Source organism: Taeniopygia guttata, chromosome 4A (assembly GCF_048771995.1).
Source record: "Taeniopygia guttata chromosome 4A, bTaeGut7.mat, whole genome shotgun sequence".
Taxonomy (NCBI): domain Eukaryota; kingdom Metazoa; phylum Chordata; class Aves; order Passeriformes; family Estrildidae; genus Taeniopygia; species Taeniopygia guttata.
The window spans coordinates 549,466-573,704 of NC_133029.1; the positions used below are offsets into that span (position 1 = coordinate 549,466).

General features: G+C 50.7%; 1 protein-coding gene across 4 annotated transcripts in view; it reads right to left on the reverse strand.

Moving 5' to 3' along the window:
- FGF13 (fibroblast growth factor 13) overlaps positions 1–24,239 on the reverse strand; it is a 159,197-nt gene that overhangs the window by 35,762 nt on the left and 99,196 nt on the right. For 3 of the 4 annotated variants that reach the window (XM_072929004.1, XM_030272372.4, XM_030272371.4), the window contains one exon: positions 2,896–3,006. In XM_072929004.1, the coding sequence (XP_072785105.1) occupies positions 2,896–3,006 (111 nt within the window). Of the gene's footprint in view, positions 1–2,895; positions 3,007–4,915; positions 6,059–24,239 lie in introns of those variants that run through there. The other variant, XM_002190368.6, reaches the window with a different exon arrangement.

Genomic DNA, 24,239 nt, shown 5'->3' on the forward strand with positions numbered 1-24,239 from the left:
ATAAAGTGATGCCAAACTACTTCTCATTTCCAGCAATTTATTACTTGGCTGAAAAACGCTGGTCTGCTTCAGCCTGAAGTTTGATATTTATGGTCACTGCCCAAAGCCAATTTAAAACCGAATTATGAATTTGAAATATTTTTATTCTTTTCAAAATTATGGCTAAGAATGATGACCCATTGTAAATTCCTTTTTAAGCCTGAAAACCCCCAAATGGTCATACTTGTAAAAAATTTACAGCTTGACAGCATTTAGCACAGATCCTAAATTCAGTGTTTGGGGCTGTCAGGAGCGCATGGAGTGCCTGAGGTCGGGGCACCTTTGAGCACTGCACTTCCTACAGTGGCCACACAGAGCAGGAAATGTGGGATATCCAGAGCAACAAACTAATGCAGGGCATCGGAAAATCTGTGCTTTTCTGCCCTTTCATAGCCACGAGTGTACGTGCAGACAAACCACACGTGCAGAACCTCCTCACACCCACCTCCACCTCCAAACCAACACCCAGTACTTCCTCTTCACTCAAAGAAAATTCTCCATCTCTGCGCAGCTTTTGGCAACAGAAACTTCGATTTTCAGCAGGGAAAAGGATTTTTCATTCATTCCATCAAATGCTTGAGTTTATTGGGGGGCTAAAATATTCCCTTGGACATGCCCAAAAAGCGGCACCTGATCTCTGTGAGGGCAGGAGAGGAGGATTTGGAGCTCAGCACCAGGCAGAACCCACAGGGTTCTTTTGCAAGGTGATTTCTTAATGGCACACACAAGTAGGGCAGGGGTTGGGGTATGTTCAGCACGAGGGTCTGAGTATGGGCCCCACCGTGAACAGTGCTGCAGATCTGGGAGTAGGAGCTGAGGAGAGGGCAGGGCTGGGACAGAGCTGGGACAGCTGGGACAGAGCTGGGACAGAGCTGGGACAGAGGTGGGACAGAGCAGTGACAGAGGTGGGACAGAGCAGTGACAGAGGTGGGACAGAGGTGGGACAGAGCTGGGACAGCAGGGGGACAGAGCTGGGAGAGAGCTGGGACAGAGCTGGGACAGAGCTGGGACAGAGCTGGGACAGCAGGAACAGAGTGCCATGGGCCACTGGGAAGGGCTGTATGAGGAATTCCTGGCTGTGCTTTGCTGGCCAGGGGCAGAGCTGAGGCTGAGCCCTCCTGCCTGAGTGGGCTGGCACCTGAGCCAGGGGTGGGTGCTGTGGCACCTGAGGCAGGGGTGGGTGCTGTGGCACTGAGCCAGGGGTGGGTGCTGTGGCAGAACCAGGGGTGGGTGCTGTGGCAGAGGCAGGGGTGGGTGCTGTGGCACTGAGGCAGGGGTGGGTGCTGTGGCAGAACCAGGGGTGGGTGCTGTGGCAGAGGCAGGGGTGGGTGCTGTGGCACCTGAGGCAGGGGTGGGTGCTGTGGCAGAGGCAGGGGTGGGTGCTGTGGCACTGAGGCAGGGGTGGGTGCTGTGGCAGAGCCAGGGGTGCCCGGCTGCTGCTCCCAGCATGGGGACTCGTGTCCCTGGCAGACACGTCCAGGCTCAGTTTCGAGGCAGGACAAGGCTGAGGCACCCTGCAGCTGGCTCACACCCCAGTGGGACGAGCAGTGGCTGTGGCACAGACTGCTGCAGTTTGGGAAGGGGCTGTGGGGAGCAGGCTGCCCAGGAGTGACCTGTCCCCAGCCGTGACCGCTGCCAGGACCCGCAGCAGAGGCACAGGGAGCATCTCTGCCAGGACCCGCAGCAGAGGCACAGGGAGCATCTCTGCCAGGACCCGCAGCAGAGGCACAGGGAGCATCTCTGCCAGTCCCCAGGGCACAGCCTGATGGAGGGGTCGCCTCGCTGCTCGGGCATGCCCCTCGTGTGGGCAGATAGAACAGAAGGGGTGCCAAAGCTACAGCAAAATAAATTGTTTCCTGTTGTGATCAGCTGGTGTCAGCACAAAATAATCCAAAGCTATTTGCATCCTACTCTTTCCCTATTCCATTTGCATTGTTTTAAATAAGGATATAAGGATAAGGATTTCCTCCTAAGGAACAGCTAAGCAATGCCTAAGGGAGAGATGATCTTTGCCAAGGTCTCTGTGCAGAACGAGCTGACAGAGAAATGAAACTGCACAGGAAGAGGCAGCAGCCACAGCTGGATCTATGAATATAAACATTTCTCTGAGGCCTGCCAGTCTTGGCTTGCCCACCTGGACCTTCGTACACTTTCTGCAGGGCATTGTTTCCTACATTGCCTTATTTTACCAGTCTTGAAATTTTTGTCCAGTTGTGTGGGACCCTTAAGCATTTCTCACACACCAAATCAACGCTCTAGTCATATTTTCCTGTTTTCTGTTAATCCTCAAAGTTGTAAAAAAACCTGAGACAAAAACAAGTAAAGATGCCCAGAGCTTTTTCACAGAAAATCTGAGGGAAAGCTGGTTGAAAGTTGATGGCACAATTTAGAAGAGGTAACAAATAATAATAATAGGTAAATGTGAAGTGGAAAATGCTGCTGAAGTCCCAGTTTGTGAAATACCACAGCACTGTTTGAATGAGCCCCTGTGTGAGAGTGGAGATAGCATTATTCTATTTCAGGCTCTGAGTAGGCGAGCAAATTTTCCCTGCTGAAAAAAAAATCTAATAAAATCCAAAGGACAGCAATGAACTTCTCTGGATTACCATGGAGATAACATTTGCTTTGTTTGTCACATGTGTCATCATTACCTCCTCTGGTTCATTATTTCTGAAAGTGATTTCTATCTGTATTTCTCTCAGACCCAGTCGGTCTGAAGGACTTCTGTGCCACCAGCACGGCGTTAGTGCTGCTGCCACTCACTCAGCCAGCCCAGGACAGCAGCTCTGAGGGGACCTGCAGGGGAGGGAGAGACACCCCAGCCCAAAACACACCGTTTATTCTCGTGTCACTTACTATAACTACTGTCTTCCTCTTTCGTTCCATCAATTGTTCCATCTGCTTGCAACTGCAAGTGGTATCCTTGCCTGCTGTAGAGCTTTGTTACTATACCTTTAAGCTGAGGCTCTGCAAAAAAACAACAGTGAGATTAACGTGGGAAATCCTGATGTGCCACTCCAAGCGAGCAGGACGTGAAAAACAAATCTTCAGGTTCCTTCTCAAGGCTGAGGTAAGAAAAAGACCCAAAACAAAAGCAGGGCTACCAGCTTTGCAACACTTTTCATTTAGGCTGAGATCAAATTTATGACTATGAAATCAATTGCCAAAATGATTAAATGCCACTTTCGATTACAGTGTGAGCAGCACAGCAAAATCTACTTCCAGTGAAGACGGATTCCAGCAGCACTGCTTGGCCTCAGGAGCCCAGCCCTATCTCATTTAAGATTAAAAATGAGCTGGCAAAGAGTACATTCAGTCTTTTAAAAAGGTGTGAGTTCTTAGATGGAGAGGAAAAAGAAGACTATTACAATAGCATTAATAAGAGTCACAGTGACAGCTGAGAGCCTAAATATATAGCAGCAAACGTTTAGCACAGGAACTGCTGCAGCTCTAATAAACAAACCCCCATTCCTCGCTGCTCCAGAGAGTACAGAGCATCCAAACAGACAAACTACTCAATGAACATACGGAAAATGGAGAGGGAAACCCTGAAATCCAGCAATGTGCGGAACCGCAAAATAAATATTAACATAAGGGCTGAGGTAATTACCTCATCAGCTAGAAGAAGAAAGATCAAAACAACGCATAGTTTGCATAGATTTCTTTTTGCCGTAACCATCCTCAGATTCACAGCTAGAAAGCAAGGTATCGCACATGATTTCCTATCATTCTAGACCAAAAAGTACACAACAGCAGGAAATGCTGTCAAGTGTGCCATTCAAGATATCTGGCTAAAGCATCAGGAGTAATTGCAAGAAAGGTCTACGCCCACTGAATGCCAATGACATCTGCATTGTAGTAATTTCACAGTTACGTTTGTCAGGAGCTCGTGCAGCCCTGCAGCTCGCTCCACAGCACCTCGCTCTCTTCAGAGACAAACACTGTGGAGATGTGGTGTGTCACTTCCAGCACTCTGCGTCTGGGTAAGCTCCTTGTGTTTGTACCAAAGGCACTGGGGAGCTCTGCTGCTGCACTTCACTGTAGCAGGGGCTGAAGCAAGAGCTTACAACAGTTTGCATAAGTGTATTAAATCTTACTGGCAACTTTGGAAAGAGTCCTGATGGACGCACAACTCTTATCTACCAACTTTGCTCCCCAGAAATTGTTCTACCCTCACTCTGGCTCTCTAGCCATAGTCCATCCCAAAGCTGCTGGCAAACTGCGAGAAGGCAGGCAGGTGGAATGGCACAAGCACCAGTGCTCTGGCACAGCAAAGCACGGCAGCATCGCCAGCGGGTTTTGCTCCTCCCACGTACAAAACAAACCATTCTGACCAGAGACCCAGCCCTCACGCCTGATCTTGTGCACCTGTGACCCAGAGAACCTCGTGTCCGCAGGGCAGCCGCAGGGGAGGCATTCCTAGAAAGGCACAGGGCGCTAAGCAAAACTCTGGAAGGTGCCAGCAAAAGCACAATTGGCAGATAAAGCATGGCACGGGCATTCTGTGAAGGAGGACACCCAAACCAGACCTCCAGACCATGGAGTTATTTAATATACAGCTGAGAGATGCGTGTGTGGGAACTTCCCCGCTAGCATCTCCCCCACAGACACGCTCGTGTGTTCGCATGTGTGTAACAGAGGAGAGACAGCTGATTTTCGGGTACCTGGGTGCACACAGGTGCACAGGTGAGGCACAGCCAGCAGTATGTGCTACCCAAATAAACCCGATGGGAAAGGACTGGCATGGGTACCCAGGTCCTGCACATCCATTGTACAAGCTCTGAAATACGTTTCCCCCTTTCCCCACACCTGACACACGCCCCAGTTTCCATTGCACCAAACCAACCAACCCCCCAAAGACATAACCCTTGCCAACCTGGTCGCCTTCTTCGCCTTTTCTTGGAGCCAAAGAGTTTGACCCTGGAAAACACATTCAACTTGTTCTTGTCGCAGCTTCCCTTGCTCTTGCTGGGGCTGTTGACACACTTACAGGCATTGGACTTCTCCCGCTCCCTGGCTTGTCTCTTCTGGCGGATCAGGGAGCTGGCGATGGCTGCGGCCATGGCCGCCACGGCCCCGGCCTTGGGGCCGGCTCAGGCGCGCGGGGGTCGCCGGCCGGCCGCGGCCAGCATGCTGCTCGGCCGTCCCCGAGGCCGGGCAGCTGCCGGGCAGCCTGGCCCAGGCCGCCCACGCCGGTGGGCACGGCAGCCCAGGACACGCCGGCGGGACGGGCACCGGAGCCCCGGCGCGGCACGCAACAGTTTAGCTCGAGCGATTTTGTCCTCTGGGATCTTCCCCTTTTCACTTTCTGGTGCTCTTTTATTCCTCCCAACTTCTAGCAGGGGAAAGTTTGCAGGCAGAGGCGAGCGTTTCTACGGAGATCACGCAGATCACTTGCGAGACATCCCTCCAAGCTTCTCCAGACGCGCTATTTGCACGCAGCCATGGCACATCCACTTGGTGCAAGATCATCGCATCTCTCCTAGCCCCGATTTCTCCAGTTAACTTTTCTTCCCACCCGTCCCCTCCCCATTCAAATCCCAGCAAACACCTGTTAGACTCCAGCAGGGGCTGTCCAGTTGCAGGGGGTTTCTGGATCCTTTTTCCTCTCCTCACTTAGAAGAGACCCGAAGCAGTCGGTGCTGGAGGCTTGATGCCCCTGGGCTGCCGACGCCTCGGGAAGCCTCTTGTGCTGCGCTGCTGACAGGTGAGCACAGCCTCCCCTGCTCGGCTCTCGCACCGCAGCACCTGCCAGCCGGTAAACAAGCAGCTCCGGAGCCGGGACTGCAGCAGGAAAAGCAGGAGCAGCAGCAGCAGGAGCAGCAGCAGCAGCAGCAGGATCCCTCCGGCAGCGATGCGGGCACCGCGCACTCCCCACCAGCCGTGCGCTGGGTACACAAATGAGGCGACGCAGCAAACCCCTTATCACCACCTCCCTCCTCCTCTGCCCGTGCCTCCTCCTCCTCCTCCCGCTCCTCTCCCGGCGCGGCGGCGAGCGGAGAGCCCTGCCCGGCGCTGCGGGGCGGCCGCGGCGGGGAGGGACGGGGTGTCGGGGGAGGGGTACCAGGGGAGGGGGTGTCAGGGGAGGGGGTGTCGGGGGAGGGGGTGTCGGGGGACGGGGTACCAGGGGAGGGGTACCAGGGGCGGGGGTGTCAGGGGAGGGGGTGTCAGGGGAGGGGTACCAGGGGCGGGGGTGTCAGGGGACGGGGTGTCAGGGGAGGGGGTGTCAGGGGAGGGGTACCAGGGGAGGGGTACCAGGGGAGGGGTACCAGGGGAGAGGGTACCAGGAGAGGGGGTGTCAGGGGACGGGGTGTCAGGGGAGTGGTACCAGGGGACGGGGTGTCGGGGGAGGGGGTGTCAGGGGACGGGGTACCAGGGGAGGGGGTGTCAGGGGACGGGGTGTCAGGGGAGGGGGTGCCAGGGGAGGGGGTACCAGGGGAAGGGGGTGCCAGGGGAAGGGGGGTGCCACGGGAGGGGGTGTGGGGATGGGGTGCCACGGGAGGGGGTGGCTGCGCCGCTCGGAGCCGCCTCCGGCAGAGCAGACACCCAAACAGACGTGACCGCGGTGAGCAAACAGCCCCGCTGGCCCCGGGGCAGCGCCGGGCTCGGGGCAGGGCTCCAGCCACACTGCCCCTGCCTTTCCCTTCCCTGCGGGCTGTCCCTCCTCCGCATCGCCGATTTATCGGGGGCTTTTTGCGTCTCTCGCCCTTCCTTTCCACCGCCCGCTCTCAGCTGCAGTTCTGCAGCAGAGGAAATCCTCAGCAAGAGCAATCTCCTTGTCGTTGCCATGTTCTGCCGTTCCCGTGTCCCCGCACGGAGCCCGTCTGCAGCCCGGTTCATTCCCCACGGCCCGGTTCATTCCCGGAGCCCAGTTCATTCCCCATGGCCCGGTTCATTCCCGCAGTCGGGTTCATTCCCAGGGCCCGGTTCATTCCCGCAGCCCGGTTCATTCCCACAGCCCGGTTCATTCCCCACGGCCCCTGACAGCCCAGGCTCCAGGAGACACCAGGGATGGCTGTGAGAGCCCAGGCTCCAGGAGACACCAGGGATGGCTGTGACAGCCCAGGCTCCAGGAGACACAGGGGCTGCTGACAGCCAGGCTCCCGCTGTGCTCCCGGCTCGGCCAGCTGCTGAGGGGTTTGCGGTTTGCCCTTCCTCCCCTCCTCAGCAGCAGCGCTCCGGCCCTGTCCGGTCACTCACCGGGACAAGGCCTGGCACGAGCAGCCGCAGGTGCTGCCCAACTCCTGCCAGGGCCCAGCTCACGGCTTGGCTTAGCTCTGCAGCCCCAGCAGCCCTTCCCTCGGTACAGCAGCCCCAGCAGCTCCTCCAGCCGGGAATGCTGCCCCACGGAACGTGTGCCAGCCCTGTGACAGTGACCAGCCACCCTGTGCAGGCTGTCACCTGCGGGGACAGTGTCCCTGTGCTGTGCTGGGCCCCAGGGCCACGGCTGCCCCAGCTGCAGGAGCTGCTGTGTGCACACACGTTTATTTATGAGGCAGCCCGTGCACACGGGCAGATTAAACAAACACGCCTCATTTCTTATTTCAGTTTAACGCTAGGGTAAAAATAGCTGCGATTCACAAGTTCCACCACTACCCTCATCTGCCAGTCCACATAAGACATGTGAAATCCAACACAGGAGAAGCCAGTTGGGTATTATTAGCAATAACTCATCCTACTCAACTCACCAGTAACATACTATGAATTTTGCCATCTTTCCGCTTCCAATACGGTCGTGAGTGAGGCTTGTTTTCTTTCCTGAGACTCGCCCATTACTTTATAAATATTCCCAATTTGGAAAGCAGTGTTTGATCTTCAGATCAAAGTGAAGCTGCCTCATTGTGATCTGTCCTATGAGGTCACAAGACATTGTGTTTTCACAGAGACTAACCAGAACTCAGAATTCAGCTAACCTTGAAAATCCCGGGGAAAAGCAGTATATAAAAGCCATATTTGGGATATCTTTCTGCCAGCATTCCAGCCTGCACGCTTAAAATCCATAATGAAAATTCATTTGCACAAATGTTCCTTGACAGATAACTAAAGAGAGGAACAAAAATAGCATATATGCATAATCAGATTTAAGTTTCAAAAAACAGTCCTCCAGGTTTTTTTTGCATGAGCACCCTCTTCATCTATCGGTACTCCTACAAACATGTCTTCATTTACTATAAATGGCACATGAAAACGAAGATGTTGTTGGGAAAACGTCTTTGGTACAGGACCAGCCTTTGGACTACTTCAGTGTTCCAGATATAAAAATCTCAAGGAAAAGCTTTATTTTCTTTGAAAAGCAAGAACTGTTCACTCCCCACCACACTAAAATAAAATAAAAATTACATTCCAAGTGACTTTTTGAACGTAGAAATCAACAAAGACGTTCCTTGAGCACACATTCTCTCTCTTTATGGTTATTGCAGTGAGCACATTTAAAGCTAAGGGGTTAATTGCCAGTGCCATTTCAATCAAAGAGAATTCAGCATGGGACAGACTTGTCCAGCTGCTGTCAGGGACAGTGCCATCATCTCCCTGGAGCTGCCATCTGACCAGAAGCAATTCCACTGTTTTGAAGTAGACAAAGATCTCACCCACTTTTGATTTATAATTGTTCCTCCCAGTGTTTGCTGATGATTATTTCCACGATTCTGACACTAAAACATGCTTGAACCCTCCAAAGTTGCCTGGACTGGGCAGAAGCAAAGCCTGCAATTTGGCAGCCAGGCCAGGAGCGGCTCTTGGGCCGAGGCAGGGCATGGCTTTCAGGCAGCCACAGCAGCCTGGCTCCTGCTCAGAAAGGCATCAAATCCCCATCAATGGCCCAAACTGCAAGCAGTGCTGGCTCTTTCACCCAGTTAGAGGCAAGGGCCAAAATTCTGGTTTTCCGTCCTTCCTCTCTGAACCATCTGTGCTGTGGCAGGTCCCAGACCACTGCTGTTTGCCCTGAGTTTGAATCTATCCCAAGCACAAAAGATTTACAGTCAGTCCTCTCTCATGCTGAGCAAAACTAAAATTGAGACCAGGTGAAAGATACCAAGCCAGCTGCAGAGCTGACTGCCATGGAGGCTGCTGCAAGGACAGCCAGAGCCCATCGTGCAGCACGTCTGTGTCCAGGGCAGCCCTGGGCAGAGAATCCCTTCCTTCCCAGGCAGCCCTGGGCAGAGAATCCCTTCCCAGGCAGCCCTGGGCAGAGAATCCCTTCCTTCCCAGGCAGCCCTGGGCAGAGAATCCCTTCCCCCAGCTCTCCTCGCTGCCCACAAGCCCAGTGTGTCACCCTCCAGGGCACCCACGCTCCTCTGTGTCCTCTGAAGCATCAGCAATTCTCATGACACTCTGCCATAAAGTAGGAACTGATTTCCAGCACCTTGGGTCAAAATATCCCACCCTTAGATTAAACTGCGTTCTCAGTTATTTCCTGTTCCCCTATATAGAAAATAGTAAAAGATTTATAGTAGGCTTTATATAAAGTAATAGTGTTTGGGCAAAACAAATGCTGCATTAAAATCAGACCAGAACTAAAAAATCCCAAGCCAGCTGCAAGCCTCACTCAGTCCATCTTAAACCCCAAAACACTTTTCTACAGCTACAAGCTTGAAGCTGCTTTGGCATGAGAAAAAAAAAAGCCTGGCATTGGGTGTCAGGAGTCTCTCCTGAGGCTCTTTTGTTCTTGCTGTTACAGAAAAAGTAGGAAAAAAAAGCTTCAAACAGCAAATCTATGGACTATTTCCACTGCCTGCCTACACTCTCCAAAAGTAGAGCATTATTTTCTGAAAAGCACCACCAGAATCTCATCTCTGTCTTTTCAGGACGAGATAAACAAGACTTTCTCCGGTCAGGGATGACACAGCAGCACTGAGGCCCCGGTGGTTTTTGCTCTCCTAAGTAAACAGAATTACTATTCACCAGGAAGCAGAGCTGCTCAGAGCCCAGTCCTGCATCACTGAGCCCTGGGTGAAATGTGCCCCGGACATGACTCAGCCTCTGCTCTGAGCCAGCCCAGCTGGGCACAGCCTGCAGCAGGCAGGGCTGGGCAGGCAGGGCTGGGCAGGCAGGGCTGGGCACAGCCTGCAGCAGGCAGGGCTGGGCAGGCAGGGCTGGGCAGGCAGGGCTGGGCACAGCCTGCAGCAGGCAGGGCTGGGCAGGCAGGGCTGGGCAGGCAGGGCTGGGCAGGCAGGGCTGGGCACGGGCTGGGCAGGCAGGGCTGGGCAGGCAGGGCTGGGCAGGCAGGGCTGGGCAGGCAGGGCTGGGTACAGCCTGCAGCAGGCAGGGCTGGGCAGGCAGGGCTGGGCAGGCAGGGCTGGGCAGGCAGGGCTGGCCTCAGCACCCCAGGGCTTGGCTGCACCCAGGCAGGGCTCCCACAACAGCAGCCTGGCCTCAGTGCCCAGGCCAAGGTGAAAAAGGCTCCTCCTGGTAGCTGAGCTTCCAACCCGCTCCAGCCCAAGAGCTCAAACTTGGGGGTATTTTAGTAACAGACCAACCTGAAAATTAATAGTAAAGAATGGCTAGAACAAGCAGCTGCAAACAGAAGTGTTTTTATGTTGAGAGCATAAGGGACTTGTAAATAGTGATGTGAATGTTTCTGTGTGTGTGTCTGTGCCATGTTTTTTTTGCAGAAGTGCACTGGGCAGCCTTGCTCAGAAACAGGAAAAAAATCAAAATAGATTCCTGTGACAGCAGTGTAGACATGGCACCTAGATCCACTTTATCTAAAACTCACTTCTTCCTCAAAGGATGAGGTGACTGATTCATTTTTATCTTCTCAGGGTACAGAATCACGAATCCCAACAGCAGCAGAGACCCCAGTACACCTGGTGCACGGGACTGGATGTGCCAAAACTGGCACCCATCCAGCAAGGCACAGATACACACCCCTGACTTCAACACCTGAGACATCTGACTAGGACTACTGAGGTGTTTAAAAAATAATTGTGTAGCTGATGCATCACAGAAGGTTCTCATAGTCTAAGCCCATTATCTTCTCATATCTACACAAGTTTGACAGGGCAAGGTCTTGTGACTGACAAGAATTTGGGTCTTTTCTTCATGACTTAAATGACCTGCTAAATGCTCAGGATGGCCACAGCACCTCATATAAAGAGCACCAGTTTCCTCTCAGATTCTCACAGAAAATATTAATAAGAGAAAACCCAGTTCTGCCTCTTCCCAGCTGTGAATTCCAACTCCTTTATACTAGATCAGTAAAAACTGGATTTGATCTGACCTGCTAGTGCAGCCATTTTTGGAAAAGGAGGGCATTGTTTGAAGATAGAAAAATAGAAATATTTTTACCTAGGCTAATTTATATTCAGTCATCCCAAAATGTCAACCACAAAAGCTCGTCTGTGCAGGGCATAAAAGATCAGCACCAATCAGCTGGGAAAGGTCACAGAACAAACACAAGGGATCAGGTCCCCAGCTCTGCGGGCTCCTGAAATGGGAACTGCTATTCCTGTGCCCGGGGCCCGAGCTGAGCCAGCGACTGAGCAGTGCCCAAGTGACCTCTGTGCCCACCAGAGCCAGGCAACACTCCCACAGCAGCACGCACAGAGGGTCTGCTCCCTCACCTCCAGCACGGTGGCTCTTGGAAACATCAGTGCAATGACAGCTGCTGTCCCTGAAACATTTACATCTCAGCATGGCACACACCAGAAGTGTGGGCTGTGTGCCACTGTCCAACTTAACATAAGGCCACTTTACACATGACAGAACACTGCAAATAGTCCTGCACGGAGCCAAGGCAAGTTGCCTGGAAATTGCCACATTACTCAAGTAAGATCTTTTCACACCTTTTCACAGAGCTGATGGTTCATCCTTTGTCAACAGCTTGATAAAGCCAGACTCGGTGGGTGTCCAGTGAGCTGGAGCCTCTGAGAGCTCTCCTCCTTCCCCCTGCACGCAAGCATTTCACCAGCTTCTCAGCCACGCTCCCTGCTTTGCTCAGAACCAGCTTCTGCCCCACTGCTTGGCTCCACTCCAGCACAGAGCACAGCCCCTGTGAGCCTGTGGTGGATGCCAGCCTGGCAGTCCCCACTGCTGTGCTAACGATGCAGGACTCAGCTGGTCCCTAACCATGCAAACCAGTTACACTGGGGTCAGAGGAGCCCAGCACTGCTTTTCTGTGGCTTCTACCCCCGTGCCAAGTTCATGGCACTACATTCACACAGACAAATGAGAAGGTGAGCAGAGTGGTCACAAATGAAAGGGACTTTGAGGAAGAAGTGTTGTGTCTGGGATGGAAGCAGAGCTCTCCAGGCACTGGGGTTAGACCCTGCACCAGTCAATGATGCTTCTGGAAATGTGGAAGTGGAGCCTGGCTCACTCACTGGCATGGAACTGGGACCAGTTTACCCAAGGAAAATGCTGGTCTCAGCCTCTGTAAGCAGAAGGAAGGTCTGTTCCTGAGGATTAGGAAAAGAGCCACGAGCCTGAGCTTCCTTTGGGTCTCAGCTCACCAAGTAATAGTCACGGTATGAGCAGAGGTGTAACAAGACATATCTGACTTGAAGCGATGGAAAAGGGAGGTTTACCTAAGCTCCTCTGACCAGGCTCTGGGCTGAATACTCAGGGAAGGAGAGAGAAAGGCAGCTCCAGATGGCAATTCACTCCCATGCAAAGAACACCACTATTTTCCCAGCTTTCTGAAGGAAAACGTTACCTCTGCTTTACTGAACTTGTTGCAGAGTGATTCAGACTGTACCTTATGCATTGTTATGATAAGTGATATTCACCACCACCAAAATTAAGTGAACCCTTAATGAAGGTCAGTGCAGCTCAGGGTCTTGCTTCTGACAGTGCTCAGCCACACATGGGAACAAAAATCCAGCTCAGTCACACTTCCCACACCCAACTGGTCCTGCACAAGTCAGCCTCATGACAGGAGCTGCTGCTGGCAGGAGCAGAACAAAGGTGACATCTAGAAATCACACAGGGGTTTTGAATTGAAAAGTACACTGCATCATGAGTAAACAGAAGAGAATTCATTGTCATAGGTTAGATGCACTGTTTTCACAAGCAACACCATGAAAAATATTGGCCAGCAAACAGGAACATGAACCACAAGCCAGCATCTGCTCTGTGGGATTTAAATAGGTTTGGAGACTAGAAAAAATGTGTATGTAAATTTCACAGAAGCAAATTAAAAGAAATTCAGAGAAGTCAATTCAGAGAAGGAAGCTAATGGCAGAACATCTGCTGCTGCTCCCAATATTCGCATTAGAGGCTGGGAACATTTCTGGGGAGTCAGACCTCATCAGAAAGCTCAAAAAGGTTCTGTTGCTATGCAGAGAAGCATTGCTCAGAAATCAGAGAAGGAGATGGGAATCTGCCCGAACTCAGCACTGCTGTTCCTTGCTTAGGTCCAGCTGAGCCACAGCAGGGCCACATTTGCTTCTACAGACCGGGTAACTGTCCCACCCATGGCACATTCCTACCCAACCCACCACAAAGGAGCAGACTAAGCTGCACAAGTGGACACAAAGACAACACCACGATTTCAATCCAATTCCCAGTCCAAATGTATGGCCTTTGCAGCACCGAGTCATGAGCTGAAAGGTGCTGAGTGAATTCACAGCAGACAGACACTCTGGTACACAGGTGAGGGTAAATCCAGCCTTTCTGTCCTCTCCCTTCCGCCCCCAGCCCCTTGTTTATCACTCTCATTTTCCACCTCTTCCCACCAGATCTTCTCTCCTTGTTTCATTAAAAACTACCACATGCTTCTGATGAGAAGTAGTCACAAAACCCATCAGTATCTCCATATCCCTACCCTTCAGCTGAGGTCAACTTAACCTTGTTTACAAACAAATACGATTAGTTTAGCTTTATCTACAACATTCCAGGCCTTGGGAGCTTTTGCTGGGAAGGGACAAGGAGCAGACTGAGATTGTCAGGCACAGAAATAAGCCTGCTGGATTGTAAGAAGTTCTCTGGGCATATATTCATACAGACACAAACACAGACATTTTTTCTGCCTTTCTTCTTCCTGATTCACAAATATGAGCAAACCCAAAATGCTACAAAAAGGCTGAGATACACAAACACGAGAGAATCAGAGGGGAGCTGTCAATGACGGAAGAAACTTTCACCTCCCTCGGTCCTTTTTTTACCAGTTCTGCAAGATATGAAACATCTTACTCAGTAACTATATTTTTAAACCTTTACTGCCATAAATTTTAGCCTACTTAAAATTTTCTGATGTACAGTCTTTTCAGGAAGCTTTCAGCAAAATATAGAGTTTCCTGTACAGGAAGTATGCAGTAAAACATGAATTTGTAAGCAGCTACAAACCAAACAAATGGAACAGATTTCCAGTGCTCAAGTACTGGAAAGGAATAAAATGACGAAAAAGAGAAGCGAGAGGGACACCTGCAGCCAGCCGGGGAAAGTGCCCGCGAGGCTCCACCGGCCCTGCGCCCTGCGGGCTGTGGGTGCGACAGAGAAAAGTTCAACAGGGTACAAATCCGCTTGGATTTAGGCGAAATGCGCCGCTCTGAGCGTGCTAGAGTAAGTGAAATATGCTGTTTAGTCTGGTAACTGCAGCACTGTAAAACTGCCCCAGCTGAAGAGAAAGAACGCGAATTTTCAAGTTTAAGAGATAAGAAAGACTCCTCGGACATTGATACAGACAGGGCAGGGTGACCCAGGAGTTCTTTCTGTACTTTCTGACAAAAACTGAGTACAAGTGTAACTAGCTGTAAGTGTAACGCGAAATCAGCAGAATGAATATGCATGAACCTATTCTAAAATTCTATGCATATGTAAATTAGTACAGGGTAACAAAAAGGGATCGGGAGTTCTCAGGGGCATGCATGTCCTTTAAAGAGGAAGGATCCCTCACATGCACCCCGGGGCACCCCCGGGCACTCCGGGGCACCGGCACCGGGCAGCGCCCGGAGCGCTCCCGAGCGGCTCCCGGCCGAGCCCGGCGCTGTCCGCGGTGCTGCCCGGCCGGGGCGGGGCTCCGTGCCAGCCCGCATCGCGGACCCCCATCCCGGGCCCCGCATCCCGGACCCTCATCCGGATCCCCCATCCCGGATCCCCCATCCCGGATCCCCCAGCCCGCATCCCGGATCGCCCATCCCGGGCCCCGCATCGCGGACCCCCATCCCGGATCTTCCATCCCGGATCCCCCATCCCGGATCTCCCATCCCGGATCCCCCATCCCGGATCTCCCATCCCGGATCCCCCATCCTGGACCCCCATCCCGGATCCCCCATCCTGGACCCCCATCCCGGATCCCGGACCCCCCATCCCGGATCCCCCATCCTGGACCCCCATCCCGGATCCCGGACCCCCCATCCCGGAACCTCATCCCGGACCCCCCATCCCGGATCCCCCATCCCGCACCCTCATCCCGGATCTCGGATCTCCCACCCCCGACCCCTCATCCCCCCCGCTGCTGCCCTGAGCAGCTCCTAGCCCGGGCACAACACCCGGCCCTCCACAGCACGGTGACACGTCCCCACAGCACGGTGACACATCCCCACAGCATGGTGACATGTCCCCACACCATGGACACACATCCCCACACTGCAGGCACGTCCCCACAGCACGGTGACACGTCCCCACAGCATGGTGACACGTCCCCACAGCAGGGTGACACGTCCCCACAGCATGGTGACAAGTCCCCACAGCATGGTGACACGTCCCCACAGCATGGTGACACGTCCCCACAGCATGGTGACAAGTCCCCACAGCACGCTCTGTACCAGCTGCACACTGAAGCTGCCCAACAGACACCCCAAAAGCCAACCCACAGCAAAGGCCCCGAATGCTGCAGAGCCCCTTCATCCCCACTGCAAAACCTCTGCTGCTGCAGCACAGAGAGGCACCGGCAGTGACAGCCCAGTGCCACCCCTGCCCACGGCAGAACCGGGGCACAGCAGTGCTCACTTGGCCCTGCACACTGCACTGTGCCCAGATCTGCTAAACTGATCTCAAAAACAAAAATGGAAGCCACACACAGTCCATAGAAGTTGCCATTAGAGTGTTGTTTCTAATCCAGAGCGACACAGCCCAGCTGGCATCTCAGCTCACAGTTAATCTGAATGCTCTGCACACGCTGCTGGTCAGATTATTGTTTGATATTGGGTATTGTGTCCTGCACACGCTGCTGATCAGATTATTGTTTGATATTGGGTATTGTGTCCTGCACACGCTGCTGATCAGATTTTTGTTTGATATTGGGGTATTTTACAAAAGTCCCTGGATCTGCTCTTCCCTTCTAGCCACAGGGCGTTGGTTCTTAGAGTAATCTGATCAGTTCACATACCCCATGCAGAGAACACACTTTTTCATTATGGAAGAAAAATAAATTACCCCATCATAACCCTTCAGCTAAAACATGGACAAAAAGAATAGAGAAATTAAGAAAGTTTTGTATTGAAAATGTTTTTATGTTATTAACACCATGACAAGATTGCCTTCAGTTAAGGTTAAGCACAGTACTCTGATGAAAGGCAATTAGAAAAGAAATTGAATGGTTTTTTTTTTCTCTAAAGCAATTCTTACACCTGACAAAAGCTTGGGCACAAAATTACTAAATATGTGGCACAGATGTTTAAAAGGATATAAAATCAACCTGTTTGACATGTGAAATATATATCTAATCAGGACAAATTTGCCAATTCAGCAGCATATTCAATCTATTTGCAATCCCAGACAGTAGGAATGAACAGCAACACCTGCCTTTTCCTTCTTAAATGACTTCATTTTAGAGTTACCAAAGAAAACTCACTAAGTCTAAGAACAACCACATTCTTAGTACTAAAAAAAATTAACCTCTGATTTCTTTATATTTTATAACCTCTACAGAGGATCAGTTGCCAAGAAATACCTTCTCGTTTTTCCTGTAAAAAACCATTGCTTAAATACATCTTACCTGAATAAGACTTCCTTATCCCCAAAGCCATGCTGCCTTCCAAGCTGCTCCTGCCCAGACAAATGCAGTCTACATTTGGAGCAGACACACAGGGAGGAGATCAGAGAAAGTTTAAGGCACATTTAAAGTATTCTCTAAGGTATTGGCCAGAAACATCAAGCCCATACTGGTGGTATAGAGAGATCATTAATGGGCATTAGTGACAGACCATTATGACTTTCAGAATCATTAAAGATTCATAATGTAGCTGCATTGTTCTGGCAACATCTCACCACTTCATGGACATAAATGTACCTTTCTCCTACATGATTTACTTAAACTTATTATTTTTCAGTGTCAGATTTTGTTTTCTGCCTCCTAGAATTACAAAGAGAGGCTGTAACAGGATCCTGCAGTGCATCACACCAGCCACAGGAGCCTGGTGCTTGGTTTATTCGATGCCCTTTCTGCAAGGCAATTTGCAACGGGAATAGCACAACAACATTGACGAGGCTGAAAATGTACCATTGCTTTCTACTTTAAATAAGCTGAATTACTGATGTACCACACATGTCACAAGCATAAAAACACTTGCAAGAATTAAATTCACTAACAATTCTGAAATAATTACCCTTTGAAATGGTTAAGCTTTATCACTGGGTTTCAGGAGAGTTCATCATTTGGTATTTGGATATAGTGAAAAATATTGCAAATATGCTACTTGGGGCCAATCAAACCTGCAACTCCCAATGCAATTTTGACAAGTGAGGAAAACACTGAGATTTGCTTTTAAGAATGTACAGTGCTGCAAACATGGTGCTCCAAAATGTGGCTGCAGTTGTACTTCAACTGTGATAATTAAGGGCTGGATTTAAATTTTCTCCTGCTGAACTGGACTGAGCCCTTGTTGAACCCATCTTTGCTCAGTACAGGAAGTTAAGCCCATGCTCACACATTATGTAAATAATGAGATTTGGGCTCTTTAGAAGCAGAGTCAGATTTTGAAGTCAATATTGTCTCCAAGTGTGATTTGTTCCCTGCGAAACCACCAAGTTCCAAGCAGCAGAGTGGAGCTGTTTGCAAAGGCTCTGAGTTTACAGACAGGTCTCAGGGCAGCCTGAGCTTGCCCACCGTGCTCACTGTGCTCACCCACCCTCCTGTGCCAGGCACAGCACCCAGCTCCCTCTGGGGACAGCAGTTCCTCAGTTCCTCCTCACTCTCACTGTCACTGTCCCTCGGGGATTTGCTGTGCCTCAGACCCCTTCCAGATTCTGGGCCCTGGCTACCAAAAGGAGATCTGGCAGCCAAAGCCTCCCAAGAACTTTAAACTGGCAGCATTGATGCTGTGCTGATCTAGGCCTGAAAGGGGAAGCTCACCAATTCACTACTAATAAACAATTTTCCAAAAATAATATTTTAGTGTTTACTAACACACATGACTGCTTATATATTTGGAATTCACAACATGAAGTATGCAGAAACACACCATGCTGTGAACTGCACAATTTTAGAATATTCCCTGTTTCTTACACCACGATTCCTCATAATCAAGCTGTGAATAATCCTGATATCCAACTGCACTGTACAATTAAAACCATCCTTAATTGCTGTTGCCAGAAACAAACAGTACCTCACAAGGAAAACTGCATTGGGGCAAAAAACCGAAGCTGATTTTGAGACCTCCCACTTGGGAATGGCACTGTTTTCACCAAAGGAGTAGCAAGTCCATTTCTAATGGCCTGCTGATTCTATTGATTCCAGGACTGACCTTGAGTCAATAGGTTTTCTGTCACCCGTGTCAGCTACTGACAGGCAGGCAGAAGCCCAGAGTGGCTTTGCCTTCTGCCAGGCAATTACAAACAAGGTTAATCCCTCCTAAATGCACTTCTTCTACTGGCAACAGGAGGCTCCCAAAGCCTGCATTACCTTGTGGGAATAACTCCCTAAAACTGACATGGACCTTATTGAAATGTCATTATTCTCTACTCTTCAGCCTACCTCAAAAAAGGTTTAAGCAGTTCAGAATCATTCTTGAGCTTTTACAATTGGAGCTGTATATTGAAAACACGACCTGGTTCAGGTAATCCTTATCACCATCGAGTTACTCCCAGCACATTGGCTTGGTTTGGCTGGGCCAGAAGAAGGAAGGGCTGGACATTTGGAGCCCTGGCATTTGCCTTCCCAAGTGACCACTCCACGTGATGGAGCCCCAGCCCAAACCAGCACAGAGGCAGGGAGGGAGGGGAAAAGATGGTTTGGAAAGGGCATTTATGCTCCTAACCATCTAAAGAGAAAAGCTCATATTGGCCCTCCAAAAGCATCCCTTTAAAGCAAAAGTGGATCCGTTTGCCCATGGTATTACTGCCAGAACAGGTAATTTGGCACATCCCTGGGGGATTGCTGCCCCCCCGTTGCCTTGCTGGCTGTTTTGGGAACAGAGCAGCCAGAACATTATCAAGCACTCTGCTCTGAGAGCACAGCCACACATCAGCACAGTGCTCCACCCTCTGCGTGTGCTCTCCACAACACAGAAACTCTGTCCTTTGGCAATGATGCAATTATTATTTTGCATTATCATGCAGGCTGAAATAAGGGCCAAGCACTGCCAGAGAAGCCAGCACAGGCAATCCTATTTCACAGAATCCTGCTTTGTGCTTTCCAATACATCTTGTCCAGAAAAAAACAACAATCAGCCTTGACCTTCCTCCCTGGAATCCAACAAGAAAATCCCCACCCAGCTTGTCTGGCAGGCAGAGGCCAATTGCTCAGGCCCCACTTCTGCTGCTGCTGCTCCCACCAAAAGATCTCAAACGCAAACTCTGGCTGAGCACGGCCAGCACTGCTGCCTCAGCAGCCCCTGCAACGCTGCACAGCAGCTGCAACAGGAACCTGGCAGGAAAATGCAGCTAAGAGGGCTCCTGCCTCCCTGCAGGAGGAGGAGTGAGGAGAGCAGAGAGCTCTGAGCTGCTGCCCAGCACACACAACTCCCCTTTGGGCTCTGGAGCCTGCACACACTGCTGCTGTGTTAGTCATCAGCAGACTTTCATTAACCCGTTCAGAAATATGAATTTCAGCTCCAAAGAAAAGTGACTCAATCCAATTTTACAATTTTGTGTTTCAGATTAGTGAAAATATCACATATTTGTAAGGGAAAATACATTTCATCGCTCTTTTTGACCCGTTTGACTTGTCATGCAATCTAAAATGAAAGAAATTAATATTCTGATGCAGGGAATGTTTCCGTTTCTGCTTTCCAAAGGGAAGCTGAATTAAATCCGCGCAGCAATTTCGTTCCTTGGCCTCATCTGCCACCTGGTGGAACGAGCGGGGCTGGCAGAGAGCAGCACTTGGTGGCACTTGGTTCCATCAGGCACCGGCAGCTCAGCTGTTGGGCAGCGAGCAGCCCTGCAGCTGCAGCACCTGTGCAACTCATGCGTGAAGAGGTTCTGCAGCCAAGCCAACGCTTTACACACGGGGCAAACTCTGAGTTCCGATTGTTAACCTGTGAAACTACAGAGCTGCGAGCTCCCAAATGCCAGAAATGGTCCCAACAGCATTGCAAACAGAGAACCAAAAGAGATGCTCTGGTACTGCCTGCAAACAGCTGGAAATACCCTGCTGCTATGCCATGAAAATAAAGCAGGAAAGACAGAACCGGTACAAGCCTCAGCTCCCGAAGCTGCTGCGCTCTGTTTGGAACAAGATGTTTATTTTACATTCTCTTCAGAGCATTTTAGCTGAGCTGCAAAGCCACGTATGCCCAAAAGTAACTCCCCTTTCCTCAGTGTGAAATCAGCAGCCCTGGCAGTGCTGTCCACACCCAGCACGAGGGCAGGGTGACACTGCTGGGGTCACCCAGCACAAGGGCAGGGTGACACTGCTGGGGTCACCCAGCACTATCATGGTAATTAAATACATTCATTCTAATAAAATAATGAGTTCTCTATTTACCAAAGGAAAGTAATGGATTGAAAGCAATTTAATTTTACACAATTTTGGGGCTGTGTTTAATCATTCAGATTTTGTTCTTAATTTCTCCTGATATTTTTTAACACTGTGAATCATTGATATTTTATTTTCCTGTGACAACACACGAAAAGAAACTATTGAAAATGTGACCTAAGCCCTGGACAGAAAAGGAGGAGCAGAATTCCCTGAAGTTTTAAAGAAGACCCTGCACTATTTGGAAAGTCAGCCTCAAATTCTCTATATACGTTCAGTAAAAGCAAAACACTTTGCAAGTGGATTGAGACCACATTTACACCTGGGAGTTCCTGATGTGGAGTCCCAGAACCAGAACTCCATTTGTTGGGTATATACAAAAAGGATTTCATCCTTGCCCCACGATCCAGACTCTCCTCACCAGCCACAGATGGTAATGCCTTGAAGTTTCATCTGAGCACAAAATGGAGCATTTTGTCCCCAAAAGGTTCCATTGCACTGGTGAGGTGCTGCGGGGAGCACGACTGGAGGGGTGGCAGTGAAGGTCCTGGCAGAGTAAAGGGTTTTTGTGTCAGGAGCACCCACCAGGCTGCAGCCTGGTCACTGCAGGCAGCGCCCAGCTGGCACCGAGCTGCCCCCGGGCTGTGCTGCCCTGGGCACGGGCACTCAGCACAGAGGTTCTCACAGCAGGAGCTCGCTCAGCATGCTCAACATGAGAAACCAAAACCAGACAGAAGAGCCATCACCACCTATTCTGCAGACACTGTTTTTCCTACTTTCCTCACTAGGTGAAACACCCCCACGACTCCAGCACTCAGAGAAATCTCAATAAAGCTTTTGCCACTAGAGGAAGCTGTTCCATAATTCTTTTTTCCAGTGGCATACCTGTACCGCCGAAATCTCAGTGGAGCTTCTGCAAAATCACCACTGCTGTCTTCCAGCAATTCCTACTGTGCATTCCTCTGAAATCAGGAAATCCTCAGTAACTGTATGTGTACTTATTCTTGTGCCAAAGGAAAAATAAGTTCACAAAACCCATCGAGTTCCTAACCTGGAGAATTTCTGTCTCTTTTAGCACGATGGTGTTTCTGCAGCTCTGCAGGCAGCAAAAGGGAAAATGCAGGTGATTAAGCTGGGGGTTTTCAGGGACTCTGCTGATCTGTAAATACAATAATCCTAGGCAGAGAAACTTAAGGTGGATGACTTATTAATGTGGTCCTATCATCAGCAAGTGCATCAATTTTCACTATTTCCTGTCTTTTTTAAAAGTCTTTGAGCACCTGAACCTCATCTTCAGACCATCAGACTCCAGGTGACCAGAATTAAGATTCATCCCCTTGAAGAACTGTGTAGTCTTGCATTATTGCTCCATGTCTGAATAGGAGCAAATTTTAGAACATCCCAATTTTCTAAGAAAGCTTTGCCCTTTCCAGTCTGGCCTCGGTATAAACTGATATTAAGGGAAACAGGCCAGGTCATTCTGTTGGACAAATCTTGAGCTCATAAAACATCTGTGGCTGATGGTGCCAGAAATAGCTGCCCTTTCTCCATCCCCAGAACAAGCACATCCCAGAGGAGATCAGGGAGAAAGGTCTGTCCAACAATCCCAGTTTTTGGTGCATCCATCACAGCTCCTGTACTCAGTGGAATCCTCTGTGCTGTTCATCTGGCTCCCAACTCATGAACTCCAAATCTGACTCTGTATCTTTAAACATTCCCACTTCTGTGCAAAGAAGCAGTTGTTGAAAAAAAAAGTAATTTAATTTAATTACAATTCTTTTAATTAAGGAGCTGTGTAACTACCTTCTCAGTTATATTGGGAGAGCTCTAACTCCACATCTCAGCATCAGAGGGAGTCCTACTCCTGTTTGATTCTCCCTGGAAAGTCAAGCAGGGACGCTGGAAGCACGGCTTTAGTGACCAACATTCAGTCAGCAGCATCAGAAAAAGGAGCAAGAAAAACCCCAATAATGTATTCCAGGCTCTGCAGTGAACCCACAGCACACAGCAGCACCAAAATCTGTTCCCTGTCCTGCTGGCAGCCCCAGCACCCAGCCCTGCATGCTGCTCCAGGCTGCAGCACTCAGGGAAGGTTCAGACCCTCCGCTGCAGTGAGCTGCACTCACAGGGATTTATCAGCCCTGGGAGCAGCTGGATTTTATCCTGGAGGGATCCCCCAGCCACGGGCAGAGGCCAGGAGTCCCAACTCTGCTCCTGGGGTCACTGGAATGGGCTTGTGGCTCTGCTCCAGCTCCAGCCCGTGAACTGCAGGAGATTTGTCTGCCAGTCACTGCAGGAAAGGTGCTCACTCAGGGGACACTGCCCGGATGTCTGTGTGCCTGGAAGCGAATGGGATAAATGTTCACTGACCGCTGATGGACGTTAATACCATCACAGATGCCCACTGGAGTTCTGAACTAGTTATCCTGCAGCTCCCTGTGCTTCTGCATCAATCAATTTCCTATGTGTACTTGACTCAACATGCACTGCTGACACATTTTCCCAACTCTTTCCAGCTTCAAGCCAGAGAACTGATGAAAATAAAGGTGAAAGGCAGATTAGTATTTAGCTCTTGTTATGTCAATCTTAACAGTCGTCTAATAAATGAAAGTCAAGAAAATAGTTATTATCAATTTCTCAGCAGCGGGCCGTGCCTGCAGGAAAGCCAGGCTTGGTTTAACTCGGCAGGGGAGGAAACCTGGGACAGAGGAGGAAGAGCTGGTGCACTCTGGGTGCCCAGGGTGGGCACAGGAGGCTGTGAGAGCTGCAGCCCACAGGGCCAGGGACACCCAGGGGGACAGGGACACCCATGGGGACACGGACAGCCACGGGGACAGGGCAGCACCACAGCCCCCGGCCCTAGGCAGAAATCTTTCCTCAAAGCGCCTCATGTACCCCAGGGAAGTTTTCAGGTACCCCAGGGAAGTTTTCAGACTGGTTTGCAAGGACCCCCTGGCAGTGAGAGCAGGTTTTGCACGGAGGGAAGGACACAAGCCCTTTGTCCAAGGGCAGAGCCAGCAGTGCCATCCCAGAGCCAGCAGTGCCATCCCAGTGGCAGCAGTGCCATCCCATCTCCTGCTGCCCTGCTGCTTTTCCCAGCCCTGGCAGCACCAGCCTGCAGGGAGGGCATGGCAGAGGCAAACCCCCCTCCCAGAGCTGAGGGAGCCACTCAGCTGTGCCACTGCCTGCCACACACAGCACAAGGCACCCCCAGCTTGGTACATTGCAAGAAAAATAAATGTTCAGGCAGCAAACAGAGACTCTTGACAGTGGGATCTTGTGGCCCCAGAGATGAGCCAGAGGAGAGAACTCCTTCATCATCTCCGGTGTCATCTGCTCACTTCACTCAGCAAGTGCTGGCACGGGGGGGAAACAGTGGAAGTTTTACAAAATAAATACTCCT